This window comes from Penicillium paradoxum (genome assembly GCF_028828445.1).
Source record: "Penicillium paradoxum strain IBT 22861 chromosome Unknown utg000007l_segment0_segment0, whole genome shotgun sequence".
In the NCBI taxonomy this organism is placed as follows: Eukaryota; Fungi; Ascomycota; class Eurotiomycetes; order Eurotiales; family Aspergillaceae; genus Penicillium; species Penicillium paradoxum.
Genome location: NW_026643185.1, coordinates 67,272 through 83,737, shown reverse-complemented (window position 1 = coordinate 83,737; position 16,466 = coordinate 67,272). Strand labels below are relative to the sequence as shown.

The 16,466-nt window shown below is 51.0% G+C and overlaps 7 protein-coding genes across 7 annotated transcripts; 4 read left to right on the top strand and 3 right to left on the bottom strand.

The window, feature by feature from the left end:
* Positions 1-297: 297 nt before the first annotated feature.
* On the top strand, positions 298-2,004 carry N7457_007661 (uncharacterized protein; the record flags this gene model as incomplete). Its single annotated transcript, XM_057178704.1, has 4 exons — positions 298-510; positions 577-1,071; positions 1,154-1,830; positions 1,881-2,004. 4 exons carry the CDS (start codon positions 298-300, stop codon positions 2,002-2,004), a joined length of 1,509 nt encoding a protein of 502 aa, XP_057027090.1.
* Positions 2,005-3,167: 1,163 nt separating this feature from the next.
* N7457_007660 (cytochrome P450) lies at positions 3,168-4,975 on the bottom strand (the record flags this gene model as incomplete). The annotated part of the gene is made up of 4 exons (XM_057178703.1): positions 3,168-3,782; positions 3,844-4,228; positions 4,282-4,721; positions 4,772-4,975. 4 exons carry the CDS (start codon positions 4,973-4,975, stop codon positions 3,168-3,170), a joined length of 1,644 nt encoding a protein of 547 aa, XP_057027089.1.
* Positions 4,976-5,796: 821 nt separating this feature from the next.
* Positions 5,797-6,852, top strand: N7457_007659 (uncharacterized protein; the record flags this gene model as incomplete). The annotated part of the gene is made up of 3 exons (XM_057178702.1): positions 5,797-6,515; positions 6,569-6,587; positions 6,628-6,852. The coding sequence occupies 3 exons, from the start codon at positions 5,797-5,799 to the stop codon at positions 6,850-6,852; spliced, it is 963 nt and encodes a 320-aa protein (XP_057027088.1).
* Positions 6,853-7,243: 391 nt separating this feature from the next.
* On the bottom strand, positions 7,244-8,373 carry N7457_007658 (lipase/thioesterase family protein; the record flags this gene model as incomplete). Its single annotated transcript, XM_057178701.1, has 2 exons — positions 7,244-7,968; positions 8,028-8,373. 2 exons carry the CDS (start codon positions 8,371-8,373, stop codon positions 7,244-7,246), a joined length of 1,071 nt encoding a protein of 356 aa, XP_057027087.1.
* Positions 8,374-8,998: 625 nt separating this feature from the next.
* N7457_007657 (flavin-containing monooxygenase) lies at positions 8,999-10,492 on the top strand (the record flags this gene model as incomplete). The annotated part of the gene is made up of 1 exon (XM_057178700.1): positions 8,999-10,492. One exon carries the CDS (start codon positions 8,999-9,001, stop codon positions 10,490-10,492), a length of 1,494 nt encoding a protein of 497 aa, XP_057027086.1.
* A 670-nt stretch (positions 10,493-11,162) lies between these two features.
* N7457_007656 (uncharacterized protein) lies at positions 11,163-11,689 on the top strand (the record flags this gene model as incomplete). The annotated part of the gene is made up of 2 exons (XM_057178699.1): positions 11,163-11,201; positions 11,300-11,689. 2 exons carry the CDS (start codon positions 11,163-11,165, stop codon positions 11,687-11,689), a joined length of 429 nt encoding a protein of 142 aa, XP_057027085.1.
* Positions 11,690-12,253: 564 nt separating this feature from the next.
* Positions 12,254-14,201, bottom strand: N7457_007655 (uncharacterized protein; the record flags this gene model as incomplete). Its single annotated transcript, XM_057178698.1, has 3 exons — positions 12,254-13,680; positions 13,738-13,872; positions 13,928-14,201. The coding sequence occupies 3 exons, from the start codon at positions 14,199-14,201 to the stop codon at positions 12,254-12,256; spliced, it is 1,836 nt and encodes a 611-aa protein (XP_057027084.1).
* Positions 14,202-16,466: the final 2,265 nt, after the last annotated feature.

The window sequence follows — 16,466 nt, the reverse complement described above, 5'->3', positions numbered from 1 at the left end:
CTTTGGTCCAGAACGTACCAACGCGATCAGCTGGGACTTGCCGCCATCAGAATCCAGTGTTCAACGTGCAGACCCCCGGGTCTACTTCGCTGCCAGTCTGGGGAAACATGCCTCCCCAGGGTCCTATATCCCCACCCCCAGATGCCCCGGAAAAGGCGGAGCACGGGGAACGAACGGGATGAGGATTTGACGGGGTCTCCGCTATAAGAACACTGTGGCAGACTTGCTTCTTTTCTTTCTTTTTTCCTTCTGTCGGTGATCTTTGAACACCACTGATCATTGCGTGCTTGGTTCAACATGGAGAAAATGAACAGTCAACACGAGCACATCGAAGGACTTTCCAAACAAGGGATCGAGTCCGGAAAGCACTCTGACTTTTATGTCGAAGACAAGGTCGCTCATTTGTCCGAGGAACATCGCCAGTATCTTCTTGCACGTCATGGCACGTTGGATTTGGATCCCATCCCTGACATGACCGATGCGGATCCATACAATTGGCCGCGATGGAGAGTGAGTACAACCTCAATTGACCAATTCCTCCCCGGACCACGTTTCTGATATTCTGTTTCAATGTAGAAAAATGTGAACCTGACCCTGGTCGCTTTCCACGCCATGATGGGCACTTTTACTGCCTCGTCTATCCAGTCGGCATTCGAAAATATCTCCGAGGATCTGGACATCAGTATGCAGCGTACCAGCTATCTAGTCTCCCTATTTATTGCCGTTCTGGGGGGTGCCCCTCTCATCTGGCGTCCACTATGTAACCGATTCGGTCGCCGCCCGATCTTCCTGATCTCGTTGATTTGCAGTTTGATTGGGAACGTTGGGTGTGCGAATAGCCCATCCTATGCTACCATGGGTCTCTGCCGTGCGATCACTGCCTTCTTCATCAGCCCTGCTGCCGCTATTGGTAGTGCGGTGGTTGCGGAGACGTTCTTCCGGAAAGATCGGGCTAGCTGTATGGGTGGATGGACGCTGATGGTCACTTTGGGAGTACCTGCTGCTCCGTTCATCTTCGGGTTTGTTGCTTTGCGTGTGGGATATCGGTGGATCTACTATATCCTTGCAATCGTGAGTCTTTTCCTGACCTTCCTTTTTGTTTGCAACCTTGCACCTAAGAGTGAGATCTCGACTAACCGTGTGCTGTTAATAGGTCAACGGAATCCAGCTTATCCTCTATTTTTTCTTCGGCTCGGAATCCCTCTACATGCGCGATGATGTTCCCTCGAACCACGTCACTGCCACTAAGCAGGGCTTATTCGACTTTGGCCGCATTGATCCAGCACCGCTCAAACTCTGGGACTTTTTCCAGCCCTTGAGCTACGTGATGAAGCCCTGTGTGACCATTCCGGCAGCTGCCTACGCAATGATCTTCCTTTGGGGCAGTATCGCCCTCACCATCGAGATTTCGCGGATCTACCCTGCCGATTTCGGCTTGAACACCCAGCAGGTTGGTCTGCAATTCCTCGGTGTGATTGTCGGGTCTGTGATCGGTGAACAGATCGGTGGGTTTATCTCCGATCGGTGGATGATCATGCGCCAGAAATGCACCGGAGAGCCCTCGCCGCCAGAATTCCGTCTGTGGCTCAGCTACATTGGCCATGCATTGACTATCTGTGGTCTTGTGGTCTTTGCCATTCGGCTGCGGGACTCTGGAGGTACCTGGGATATTACCCCAGTCATTGGGTCGGCTATTGCGGCAGGTGGTAACCAGATTGTAACGACTGTTGACATTACCTATGCGGTTGATTGCTACCGTGCGGATGCCGCCAGTGTGGGGGTTTTCATTACCTTTGTTCGTCAGATCTGGGGATTCATGGGGCCATTCTGGTATGTGGTTTATTTTCTGTCTGGATCTTTGCAATTACTCACTCCTGCAGGTTCCCCGAGATGTTCGAGGTTGTTGGGTGGGCCGGTGGAGCTGGCATCGCCGTTGCTCTTATGGTTGGAGTCAGTGTGATTCCGACCATCTTCTTGCAGTGGCGAGGCGCTACCTGGCGTTGACTGAGACGGCCAGGTGATAATAATTGCTTGTCATATAAAGAAAGTCATACCAAGGTGGCTGTTTCTTCCAATCTAGGAGATGCTGCCCTGCTTGGGCTTCATATGGGTCCACCATATTCATTGATCCAACAGGTTGTGCCTTCGTACTGTTGCTATTGGTACAAAGATATATGGATATGTAGTAAAGCACAGCTTTAAAGCTCTCGACATGATTGACAGTTATTGAAGTTACATGTAGACTATCATCCTAAGATCATTGTCTCAATGTACCCCTACCATTGTAAAGCGGGACACCGCAAACTCACAGGATTGACTACATGGCTGTTAGATACCTCATTCAGATACAGAGGTCCCGGCTGAAGCTATTCAACAATAGTTCACGCTTGTGGGGTCGGGGAAAAGGGGTATACGACCGGGCCACCGCATACGTTTATATAGAACTGATGGGAGGAGAAGAATGGCAAAGGCGAAAAGAAAAAAAAGAAGTATCGGGGAATCGCACCCCTGACTGGGATGCTCCTTATGGTCGCGTCTCACAGGCAATCGTCGCATTTAAAGTCATTCGTTTATGGTCTTCATTGCACAGACATTCGTCCGGACCTAAACACACTAGGCTAACTTCCCAGGATTACTGATTTCAGTCCACATTCTTGTATTTATCCTCACTTCTTCACTTCTTCACTCACCTCGACATCAACATCTCCCTCCTGATGCATCTGCTTCTTACTTATCCTCTTCGCTCCTCGTCATGCTGCTTTATCAGCCTCAATCCTGGATTGTGCGCCCTCAGTATTCTCACACTGAATATACTTATGATCTGAATGATCACACTTAAATCTGTACGCGTGAGTCCTTGAACCTATCCAAGCACTACCTCAACATGCTCGAATGCTTCAAAACACCAAACCTCTTTGCTATGTCTTATATCCCTACCAAAGACCAACAGACTATAGGAGTGCTTTCATTCTCTAGGTTCTTATACTTTATACTTACTAGGTTATCTCACTTGTGACTCTATGCAGAATCTTCCCTCCCAGCAATGTTAGGTTCTATACAGGCCACAACTGATTGTTCTGATAGGATTCGACTCCTTCTTAGGGCAGTCAAGGCTATTGACAATTCCATCGTGTTCATGAACTGCAGATCAAATGCTGAACTGCGACCTACCACCCCCCGACCCTCCGTATTCTCAGATGCATTCCCTCCAAAGGCTTGATAGTCACAGCCCCAGAAACATGAATCTCCTGCGTGGGATCTTGCATCTCAAACGAGAACCGCCCCACAACGCCAGCAAGCGCACATCGCAGCTCGGCACGCGCAAAATCCTTCCCAATACAAGACCGCTGCCCGTGCAGGAATGTAATCTGCGCGTAGTTTGTGGAAGCCCCGCCGTTATTGTTTGGAACACTGTGCCCACGTTTATCCGTGTCGATCCACCGCTCTGGTAGAAACTCCTCCCCATTGTCGCCCCAGAATAGCGAACTGCGATTGATTGCCCATGGGCATATCACGACTCGTGTGCCCTTTGGGATGAACTTACCTGCTACCACTGTACCGCGTACCGCTTCCCGGATGGTCATGGGTACTGTAGGATACAGTCGAAGCACTTCTTGACAGACCCCGTTTAATAATGGGAGGTGTTCGAGATCTTGGTACGTGATTGGGCTGTCGCCAGATGGGATGCTGGCGCGAATTTCTTCTCGGAGCCTGGTTTGATACTCTGGGTGCAGGTGAAGCAGATAGCAGGCCCAGGTCAGGGCGCTGGCGGTGGTTTCGTGCTGTCGAATAGTTAGAGGCAGGTCGGATACTTCAAGGTTATATTCACAGGGCAATACTCACACCAGCAGCCAAAAAGGTCAGCATCTGATCAACCAACTCGGTATCTGAAAAGTCACCCCCAAGCATCATTGTCCCCAAGATATCAGCTTCGAGATCCTGAGCCGAGACCTTGGATTTAGCCAGGTTGTCCCGCTTCTCGTGTACGATCTCATTGCATGCACTGCGCAGGTAGGCTGTCTCGGTGTCAAGCATGGTATTAATCCGCCACGGCACCCGCCTCGCAATCCACTGCGGCAGCGTGATGTTCATCACTAGGAACGCCGCCTTCTCTCTGGTTGGTTCGAGGATTCTAGAGAAGCTCTCTGCTATCTTATTTTCCTTATTCTGCAGCGAGCCGAAGTCACGGCCCACTGCTATCGGTCCGATTATATCGAGCGTGAGGCGACTGTTGGATTGTGAGCACGTGTCCAAGGCCAACCACGTTTTAAAAAGACGTACCTCGCCCATTCACCTATTTCAATCTCGCCAACCTCATCCTCCGAAATCGTTCCTCCGATGGGGCGAGTCTTGATCTCTTTCTCCAGTTCATCCAATAACTGGCCTGTCTTGCTCCACATGAGTGAATACATCGAGCGGATATTCTTAATATTAAATGCGGGTGTGAGTGCCTTGCGCTGCTTCTTGTGCGCCGCCCCTTCGGAGGTAACCATCCCGAAGCCCAAGATGCGGGCGAGAAAGTGGCGCGCCCGCCACGGCTTCTCAAAATCATATGTATTCGTGCTCATAATATCTAACAGAGCTTGGTGGTTGGTCGGCAATACATAGCTCTGATTGAACATGCCACGCAGGTGAAGAAGGCCTTCATTCGGAATCGTTTTCATCCAGATAAGAGGCTTAGCCCCCTTCGGTGAATCAAGGAGGAGTTGCCCGTGCGAACCCTGCAACGAGATCAGTACCACTGCGTCTTGGTAAGCGGTTGTCTCCCTACCTGGACTTTTGGCAGATGTCTCAATGGATTCAGCAGGTATGGCCATAGCACCATACTGTATATGGCCAACAGGGAGAAATTCACTCCCAGTGAGCCTAGACAGATTGTTTGAAAGGTCTTGTCTTCAAAGACAACGCGTTGGAGGAAATACGCCTCCACCAGGGAGAAGGCTCCTATTGCCGGTAGACTGTCCCCGAGGGCCATGCTGTTGGCAAATGTGTGAAATGTTGTAGATATGCAATCCTCCAGGCTTAGGAATGAAGACCGGCGTCATATAATTTGGGTGATGATCCATTGTGTCCGCCTAGCGGTGCCTGGCATTGACCCCCACAAAGATCGACATCCCTATTGCGGTGACCAATGCGAGACCTCGGCTCTAATGCCTTCAGATTTCCAAACATGGACCCAAGAAACGGTGACAACTGCCAAGATTCATGATTTAGTATTAGCGCCATGTTGAGAGAAGGGGTGATCAGGTGGTGATATTCTGCAGGACCTGCCCATTCAAAATATCCTGGTACCTTGTCCTCCGTATCTCCGGAGGATGCGATGTACCTGGATGTAGGTACATGTAGTTACATATGTACTTAGGTACATCATACGACTAACTGCATTGGAATAGCGGGCAAGCTCCGGGTGGGGTCACTCCCGAGGTCAGTTCATCCAAAGTTCCAAGGTTTTTAGTTCCAAGGTTTCGTTCCAAGGTTCCATGGATGAATCCGCAGCAATATCCATGGTATAGTTCCAAATTCCATGGGCTGGGACGAGCTAAAACGTGGAACAATATGGAACAATGTGGGGATGCCAAGAAACATGTGAAACTGAAGCAGCTGCGCCGATCAACAGACGATCCCAGTCGGGAATGTTCAATTTGTCTAAACGGTGAGGGGGGGAAAGTCTTTGAATGCTGTGAAGCCGAGGCTGAGTGGGGATGCATTTTATATCCGACTGTGTATATCCTGATTTTACATCATTTACCCTCCGAAACAATCTCACTTTCACAGTCTCTCCCTCGAACAACAATCATGTCCGCGCTCGATCTTATCGCGCAATATACACAAAAGGCGCTTGTTAGCCTCCCGGAGCCGGCCCAACTTCTCCTTCGTAATTCGAGAGCCCAAAAGACCTTGGGTGTGCTCGCAGCATTGGGTCTCCTCCGCGCCACAAATAACCTATTTTCAAAATGGTCCCTTCAGAATTGGACATCGAACCAGCCTTGGGTCGCCGCCCGCGAGCTGATCTTGCTCACAGGGGGCTGTAGTGGAATCGGCAAGCAGGTCATGGAGGACTTGGCGCGCACCGGTGTGCGTGTCGTGATTCTCGATATCAATGAGCCAGACTTCCAGTTGCCCGCCAATGTCGCCTTCTACAAGGCAAACATCACTTCCTCTGCGGATATTGCCAATGTTGCAAAGATCATCCGCGCGAAGCATGGTGAGCCCACGGTGTTGATTAATAACGCCGGTGTCGGTTACGAGGGGACTATCCTCGATGAGCCGGAGGCCAAGATCCGGCAGACCTTTGAGGTGAACACTCTCTCGCATTTCCTGATGGTGAAAGAGTTCTTGCCTGCAATGGTCAAGGCGAACCATGGACATGTCGTGACGGTTGCTAGTATGGCGAGCTTTGTTGCACTAGGCGAGATGGTGGATTATTGCTGCTCAAAGGTGAGCGCGCTTGCTTTCCACGAGGGATTGCGCCAGGAATTACGCCACTGGTATAAGGCACCTAATGTGCGCACTAGGTAAGACGGCCTCGAATCGGATCTCTGGGTATATCGACTGATTTTTGTTTTAGTGTGATTCACCCCCTGTGGGTGCGAACTCCCCCTCATCGAGATGCTCACCGGCAACGAGAAAGACTTCAACCAACCTATCATGACCCCCCAGGTTGTTTCAGATGCTATCTGCAAACAAATCCTCACCCAGACCAGTGGCCAGATTGTCCTGCCTGGCAGCCATTCGGCTGTTAGTGCAGTGCGCGCATTGCCAATCTGGATACAAGAGCATGTGCGCTCTATTTCTTCCGGTAACTTGCTGAAGTTGCGCGTGGCAGACCAGGGGAAAGCGAAGGCGCAGTAATTATTGGCTCTGTGGGGAATCGATGGAAATGCAGTTACTCTGTGAATCATACCTAATTCGGATGTAAATATGTCATTGTGTCAAATAAATATAACAGGCTGGTCCATGCAATTCTCAAAGCGTTGCCTTAAGAGATAGACAAAGTCGATAGGCCTCACATCTGATCTCCAAACCGCAGTTTACCTGTGTGCCATACTACCTGCACCTTAATTACCCTGTGTGAAACCTGAAGGACGCCCCCAGAGATGATATTTACCTGATATACTGCATCTATGATGATTCTTTAATTCGACATGAGAATAAGATAGATTACACAAGACAATGCCAACGTCAGATGTAACATTCCAGGCCATGGACTCAAATATAACCCGATCACACCTTACCGTGCCATCTAAACCATCGTCTCTCCTAAATAAGTCTCAATCCGCTTCCCTTGCTCCGTCTTCGTCGCATCCCCAAGCTCCATATTGGAGAACGGCGCAACATGACACTCGCGATGCCCAATAAACAGCTCCACATTCTCAAACCCTGCCTTCACCTTCGTCGCAAAGTCCTGGATCAGAGGCAACATGATCTCATTCCCACCGGCCGTGATCAGCATCGAGTTCACCGGGAACTTCGTGAACCAACCCATCGGCGCATTCGACAGATCCGTGTAATAGTCTCGTTTGCTCGGACCGATGTACGCTGTCGCCCACGGCCCTGCCACCGCCGTCGTGATAATATCGCCGCCATGGTAGACTTCCATCCCCGGAAATGTCGTGTCTAGTAGTGTCCACGGTGCAATCATCACCGCGCCGCCGAGATTTGCACTAAGCAGGAGTGGTTTGATCTCCGGGTGTGGATGTGCTAGGTGTGACAGTACCCCGCCAACGAGGTTCCCGCCTGCCGAGTCACCACCGAGGAAGATCGATGCCGGGTCGCGGTTTGGTTGCGACAGGATATACCGCACGGAGCTCACTGCCTGTCGAAGTTGTGTCGGGTAGGTAGCGATCGGCGCCAATGTATACGTGATGCCAAAGACCGCCACACTTTTCCCGGATGCTTTGAGGTCGCGCACTAGTTGCGCATAGAACTTCCAGTAGCCCATGTGGGCGGGCAGCCCGAAACCACCTCCTGGAAGCAAATTGTGAGTATTATTTGGCAACGACCTAGATTGGATGAGAGGTGCGTACCGTGGAACCAGATTAGCACATTGTCGGCATTGCGATCACCCAGCCAGTGCCCCAGAGCACCATCGCCCAATTCGACCGATTCAGGCCGTCCGCCCGTTTTCTTCAGGTACAATTCATAGATCTTGTGGGATGATGGCAAGATGTACTGCATCTGACTTGGGCTCAGACGCGCGGTGGCCTGACGGAACAGTGCATATCCCGTATGCAGGGATAGAGTTGTTGCTTGGCGTTCGGTGCGCCGAATCCCAGTCAGGAGAGCATAGAAGGCCGCTGCGATGATAGAGGCCACTGCTGGCAGTAGGTCCAGCTTCTCCTGCAGAGAGAGCTCTGCTTTGGATAGCGACATGGTGTGTATACCGGTATTTGTCCACTATTGTGCGAGGCCATTGGATTCTCTTATCAGAGTCCCTCTCGGCGACGAGGGAAGCTCGCAAGGCTTCCCGGGTTGGGCTTAGGATGGACGGGTTGGGGCCGAGGTTGCGAGTGGAGAGGTTGGCGGTGGGGACTCTTTCCCCCAGTTGGCTCGACCGTCACATCTTTACTTCTTACGATGCTATACTCCATACATTCGATCGGAAATAACATTGAACAAACGGGATTGATCGGATTTGTCGATTTGTATGACCCATGGAGTACAAAATACCTCCATATATGTGGTTAAGATATCATCTGACTTGATTCTGCCATGCCTCCCTGCCTCCCTGCCTCCATGATTGCATGATGTATACGGAGTACCCGAGATGCACGTGCAACTATACGAAATCCAGGAGCAAATCACTTCCCCGCATCTCGAGAGATCAAGCTGCACCTTTGCTCCGTGCGTACTGTTTACCCCAAGCGTCTTGGATCGGAGCCCCCCCGCCGATCCCCAAGCCCCCAAAGCAACAGGCTGTGAAACCGAGGCACGTGAACTCACTTTTTATATATGACCTTGCCGATGCTGTAGACATCTGTTGCCTCGAACAGTCACCATGAACGGAACTAAGCAGACTCGCTTCGATGTCATTATCATCGGCGCAGGCATCTCCGGCATCAACGCCGCGTACCGCATCCAGGACCAACTCCCTGGTTACAGCTATACCATTCTCGAGGCCCGCGACGACTTAGGTGGTACCTGGGATCTTTTCAAGTATCCGGGAATCCGCTCTGATTCCGATCTCTTCACCTTCGGCTTCCAGTTTAATCCCTGGTCTCGCGCGAACCCGATTGCCGAGGGCGGCGCCATCAAAGAGTACATGCGTGAGACAGCGGCCAAATATGGCATCGACCAACATATTCTCTACAATCACCGTCTGTCATTGGCGGACTGGTCCTCCGACGACAACGCCTGGTCGCTGGCTGTCAACTCCAACGGCACCGACCAGACCTTCACCGCCCGCTACGTCATCTTTGGGACGGGCTACTACAACTACGAGGAACCCCTGAAGGCCGACATCCCCGGTCTGGAGAACTTCCAGGGCCAGATCGTGCATCCGCAGCTCTGGCCTGAAGATCTCCAATATAAGAATAAAAAGATCGTCATCATCGGCTCCGGCGCTACAGCTGTCACTCTCCTTCCCACTCTCGCTCAGGATGCCACCCGTGTCACAATGCTACAGCGCAGCCCTACCTACATCGCCTCCGTTCCCAATCATACAAGCACCTACTGGCTCTCCTATATCCTGCCCAAGGCGCTGTATGATAAGCTGCAACTCCTGATTTGGGTCTACAGCACGCGCATGATCTTCCTCTTCTGCCAGCGTTTCCCGAATTTCTCCCGTTGGCTGCTCAAGTTGACTCTGCGCAACCAGTTGCCCAGTCATATTCCATATGACCCACACTTCAAGCCTAGGTACAATCCTTGGGACCAGCGGTTATGTGTCTGTCCCGATGGCGATTTCTTCCGCTGTCTCCGACAGGGCAAAGGCGACGTGAAGACCGACACGATCCGCCAGGTTACGAAGAATGGGCTTATCTTGAATTCTGGCGACCAGCTGGAAGCTGATATCATTATCACTGCTACTGGACTGAAGTTGCAGATCGCGGGTGGCGCTGCACTGTCAGTTGACGGGAAGAAGATCGACGCAGGTGACAAGTATATGTGGAACGGAGTCATGCTTCAGGATCTGCCTAATGCAGCCTTCGTCATTGGGTATACCAATGCGTCGTGGACGCTAGGTGCAGATGCTACAGCGCAATTTGTCTGCCGTTTATTGAAGAAACTTGAGTCACAGAAATTGATTGCTGCCGTCCCCCGCTTGAGGGAGAAAGAGGCAGCTACTCTTCAGGATCGTCGCCTGTTGAATCTTAAATCGACCTATGTCGCTACTGCCGAACACGCCTTGCCTAGGGCTGCTGATCGCGGTCCCTGGAAACCGCGTGATTTCTATATGAAGGATATGAAATTTGCGTTGGGCGGTGATATTGATACCGGTCTAGAGTTTGTGCAAGGACCGGATCTGCACCTACGTGCCAAGATGTCATGATGGATTTGAATATTTATGAAATGGTACCATTCTTGCCATGAATTTATTACGCTTATGTCCCTCGGTTAGTGGGGTGTTTCCTAAATACAGCGTTGCATGGAGATTCCTACTCACGATACATTTATTCCAGTGTTTCAATCTCCAGTATGCATGTTCCTCTATTCGACAGTAGTCTCTAGGGTCTTGGAGACGATATCGCATTACCCAGAAATTCCAAATTGAATATTAGGAGCAAAAGTTTTCAACCAAGTCGTGATTTGCATCTGTGTTTCAAGAGCTAAGCGAGTCAGGTTGAGTTAATCCCCTAGGCAGGTACCAAGGTGGTTCAAGGGGCCTATAGAGGGTCACTAGGTTATCTGGTCAGCATCGCAAATAGCCACGACAACCTGTCCTCTCATAGAATACGCCCCGATTTTTCAGGAAGAATTTAAGGTTAATTTTGAGCCGCAGAACTGGACTGAGTCTGCTCGATCAGGTTGATTCAACCAACTTCACTTTCTGGTATGATGTCACCCAATGACAGCACGATTGTCAGGTCTTCGATGAACAGCTTTGACCGGTTAGTTCATTTCTTGCCTTTCCATTCTTCACACTTCTCAATGCTTCCCTCTGAATTCCCTAACCGCCCAAATGGCCCCCGAGGACAAGTATAGTGACCCCAAGCTCCGCGATGGAATCAAAAAGGCAGTCCACCACAGTGATAAAGGTGGTAAGCCCGGCCAATGGTCTGCACGAAAGGTACACCGACCCAGATGTGTTTTCGCAGTCTCCCAGTTGTTCGTATGAAGTGTTTTCACCATATGACAGGCCCAAATGATGGCATCCGAATACAAAAAGCGTGGTGGCTACAATACCACCAAGGAAGAGCAGACGAAGTCTCAGAAACACCTCGAAAGGTGGACCAAGGCGGATTGGCAAACAAAAGAGGGGACCGGGACAGCACGGCAGGATGACGAGTCGCGTAAACGGTATCTGCCCAAAAGGGCGTGGGAGGAGTTGAGCGAAGAAGAAAAGAGAGCAACAGACGAGAAGAAGCTCGAAGAGTCCAAAGAAGGAAAGCAGTTTGTTGGGAATCCCGAGTCGGCGAAGAAGGCGAGGAGAAGGGTTAGTTTTGATGTCGAGGATGAAAGTCCGGGGTCTCATGGAGATTCAAACGAAACCGATCATAGTGAAGAGGGAGGGAGGGGACAATGGTAAGAAAAAGGACGTGGAGACGGAGAAGCACAATTCGGACAAGGCAAAGAAAGACGAGAAGACACGAAAGACCAAGAACGGAGGCGTGGGAACCAAACGCAGTGCAAAGGATGAAGCGCCAAACAAGAAGCAGAAGGATAGCACAAGGATGCAAAGCCTCAGGAAGAGAAAGTAATACAAAAATATGATTCTCCTGAGCAGATTGGTTTCAGCGTCGCGGTATTGTCTCTCCACAAACATTTGACCCTCTGCTGGGCTTGTAGATAGTGGCCTACGGTCCTCGGTGATCCGACGCAAAAAGGAAACCAGTACCCCCAATAGAAGCCCCTGGTGAACACACAAAATGCGGACGCATTGGTAGCCCACGGGTTTTACAAGAAGTACAGCACTAGAGAATACAACACCAGAATACCCAATCTATAATAGAGGAAATGTGTGATACAATGAAAAATATTTCATTCGGGGTTCATGATCTTGAGGCTCAACTTGTAAATGTTCAGGCCTCATCCATCATGCCTGCATTACTTCATCCTTACATGTCTCGTTCTGTATCCTAAAGAATTCCCTTTACTTCTCCTCATCAGGAGTCGGTCGGGTGTTGTATTGGCTGTCCGGCAACATGTTCATGCTGTCCTCCTCGGCATCCAACTTGTAGTTGGTGAGCCAGAACCCAACGGCACCAATGAAGGCAAGGATGGCAACGATGGTGTAGTTCCAAATCAATAGAGGATCCTTGATAAGGCCGGTGAATGCCTGTCCGAGAGCCGAGGAGAAGGCGTTCATCAACATGCACACAGCCTGGACAATGGAACGCATGTTCTTGGGGGCCTTGGTGTAGGCGTACTCGAGGGAGGTCACGGACGCCAAGATCTCAGAAATACCACCCATGATGTAGGTTAGGGCCTGGATCCAAACGGAGATGTTCGTGAATTTACCCTCCTCTTCAAGACATCTGTTGGCTTCATCGCCGCAAGGTCCAAGCTTGTAGATGTAGTGTTGAGTGACCGCAGCGACGACCATACTGAGGGAGGCCATGACAAAGCCGGCGGTGATACGTTTCAAAGGCGAAAAGTTGATTCCCATCTTGCGCAAACCCGGGTAGATGACGTGATCGAAGATGGGGATGAAGATGATTAGGGCAAAGGGGTTCAGGTTGTTGATGATATCGTTGGGAACACCTCCGAGCTTCATAGTAGCGGCTTGTGAGGTCAAGTTGTTCAGCATCTGGTTGTAGGCAAGCCAGTAAAGAGGGTACCATAGGAACACTCTACAGGCAAGCAATCCACGTCGGACTTCATCAACCCAGGCATCATCGAAGTCCATCCAGGCGGGCTTGCTGTTGCCAAGATAGCTAGGTTTGACAACGGACCACATGTTGTGGTCAGGGTCGGAGCTCTGGAACCACCGCACGGGGTTCCAGTGCCAGTGACCGTGCATAGCCAGCTTCCACAGCTTGAATGCCTTGGTGTAAGTCGATCCACTGGGAGGAGTCAAGCGGTATTGCTTCTTGCAGAGGAAGAGCACCAGAGGGCAGAAAATGTACATGATGGTGGGGAGAAGGAATGACAGGTAGAAGCCAACATAACGCTCGGCGTAGGCCATGGAAATCTGGCCCATAAGAGCACCGGCGTTGACCATCATGTAGAAGTACAGATAGATACGGGCAACCGTGGCAGTCGGGTCAACGATGACACGCTCACCGGAAGGTAGAACCCTGATAAAAGCCTTGTCCTCACGGTATTGTTCTGCGATAAGGGGAGAAATATTGGCCTTGAAACCACCAGTTCCCATACCCATGATGATAAGACCAACAGAGAAAACGCCGATGGCTGCGTTCGGGTGCTGGATGACTGTAGGAATAGCAGCAATGATAAGGAGGATATGTCCGACGATTGAGAATGCACTGGCCACGAAGATGGTACGGAAACGTCCCCAATATTGATCAGCCATGACGGCACCCAAAAGAGGCATGACATAAGACCAGAACTGGTTAACTATTCGATCGGTGATATTAGCAAGATGAAGCAAGCATTCCACCACATCTCACTTACACAATGTCAGTCCAGTAGACGCCTGTTGGCCCATGCCCAAAGCTCCAGGTACACCATTGCTGAAATCAGAAACGCCTTTAACGAGGGCTCCAGTGGTGGATTGGGGTGGCAAAGGTCGCTGAATGAAATTGACGACTAGGTCAGGTTAGCCATTGGTCTCTTCGAGTGGGAGGGTTCAGGTGGTCCATACAAACAGCGGTGGTACCGTAGTAGGAGAAACGCTCGCACAGCTCCACAAAGGCGACAGTGAATGCGGCCCAGGGAATGTTGTCGGAGACACGGCGCAGTTGGTCCATCTCCTCCAAGGTGGGATAAACCCTGTCTACAGTGTCGTCGGAAGACTCAAGAGAGTCATTGTTGACGGGTCCCTCATTGATCTGTAGTTCCTTCTTCTCGTCAATACCGATCTCATGTGAGGCTGCCTTAGATTTGGCAATCTCAGCCACGTCAACGGGGTCGCTCATGGTGATAGTGTCCTGAATCCAAATAGGTTGGGGGGAGGATGAAACACACAGAACAGAAAAGAAGAAAAGAAGAGCAAACAACCGAAGGGGAAGCAGTAGTTATATGGGCATGGCGTGATTAAGCCTGACCAACGAGCTACCCAGTCATTTCAATTTCGCCTTTACCTACTCCGTACTCTCTTCTAGAACCTCGGGTGTGTCCCGGGGAATTGTCTGTATCTGGACATGGCGCTCAGTGTCCACCAACAAACCGTCAATAGCCGGAAGACCCTGCGTCGTGTACTTGGACCAGATTGGAGCTGTGGGATCTGTGCACTTGCGTGGCGTCGAAACGGTTCAATCAAGACCAACTTCGGCTCCATCCGACTATCACAACGTTGACAGGCAGTTGGGGGCGACAAAAACACGCACCGGTAGCTTTGTTCGAAAAGCATCAGATCCCGGATAGGCTAATAGTCGCCAAGGCTGGCATCATCCAATCAGTCAGCTGCAGTGGGCTTAGGCCCTCCGTTGGTGTGCATCGGGGACCACTTGAGATCCCTTGGCGCCAGTGAAGGTCAATTGACAGCGCCTGGCCCAGTATCTCCCCGCGCCATGCCGCTTGGCTGGCATCCTACACTGTAACCCTGTCTACTCCTGGGGGCTTGGCCAGGATCACACACCCTATCACCGTCAGGAACGGGCTGATAACCGAGGTGAGATAGCTGATATCCGGCACATGGCCTGGGGCCACTAATGTGCTTCATATTGGCAAAAACTGTGGAGACTCTGATTAGGCTCAAGGTGAAGTTGCCACTCTTTCCCCCTGGGGAAGTGAGACATACGGCCATGTGATCTTGCCATCCTCCCACTCTCTATTATGCTTTGATCCAACTGGTTCAGTGCATTGGCATCGTCTTGGACCGTCGGTGGCCCGGGCCTGCTGGGCTCGTATAACCTCATGATTGTTGGGCTGACCACCTCTTTTGACAAATCGTCCCTCTGCCATTCTCCCTCTCCCGGTCGGCTTCCGGTCGGGCTGGGGTGCAATGCTGTTTGGCGCTTCTTTCTTCCCTCCAATACGGAATGTGTTGGTTGGAAGTTGTATCATCTGATCTAAAATGATCATATCAAATCTCTCTGTATGGCGTCCTCCGGAGTACGGAGTAACCGTCCTCCGTATACTGAGAGTACATACTCCGTACTCGCTCCCCCACCCCCACCCCCACTGAACAGAATCGATCCACCGAGTCTAGCGAGTTTGTGCGGACTACGGAGTAATCTCGCACCTGTGGATTTCTTGGATTGGGAGGTCGCCACCCGATCACGTTCTCCGTTGGATTGCCCGAATGTCGTACGTTCCGAGGGTACCACTTGCATTCAAACTGCGCCAGGGATTCCTGAAAGGGATGTTCAATGTCGCAGATGCAAGAATTGGCCTTTGAATCAAACCCCTTTCGGGCCCTTGCGTCTCATACCCCCTTCGCAACCGTTGCCTCCGCCTTGTCAAGATCCTTGCTCCATTGGCCGTCTGATTGGATGAAAAAAAAAACATTATGGGCCGGAGGACAGGGATAATCGATCGGCGAGCCAATGTGGTCTTGGCTGGCCTTTTTGGGGTGGATGTCCGATCGGACTACTCCGTATCTAGGCATGCATGCCTCCATAACGCTGCGTGAACGCATAACAAACTCATGGAGACTGATCTTGAGATCGCGGGGGAAGCTTGTCTCTGGCCCCCGGTGGCACATTCTGTGGCAAATCGTTCCGTTAGCCCATCTTTCGTATAGCGTCTGTGTCCGTGGGCGGCTCTAAAGAATAGCTGGACTCCATATTCATGTTGACCCATATGTACACATACAATCCACATCATTCCGAAATCCGAAGCCGAATTCCAACTGCCGAAGAAGAAGATGCATCATTGCCGCTGCCGAACAGGCGGCAACTGCCCCATCATCGTTCAGGAGGCTCGGCATCTCGGGCGGCTCGGGGCCTTCGGAGGCTTGGAACGAACTATTGCGGCTTCCCGAGATGATATCAAGTCGTCCGAGAGGAGGATTTTGCACAGGTTGTGGGAGGAGTACCCCAGCCAATCTAATAGGGAAGTTCTTTTTGAGAGTTCCTAGATCGACAGATCCTGAGTGCATTCAGACATACCTCAATCAACATCTGTACATCACTCTTACTTTTGCCCTGTATCTCAATGGCTTCCACCGCCCCTCACCTCTGTCTCTGATCCTTCGTTGAGCCTCTCAAGGCCGACAGTGATCTACTTGAGATTAACAC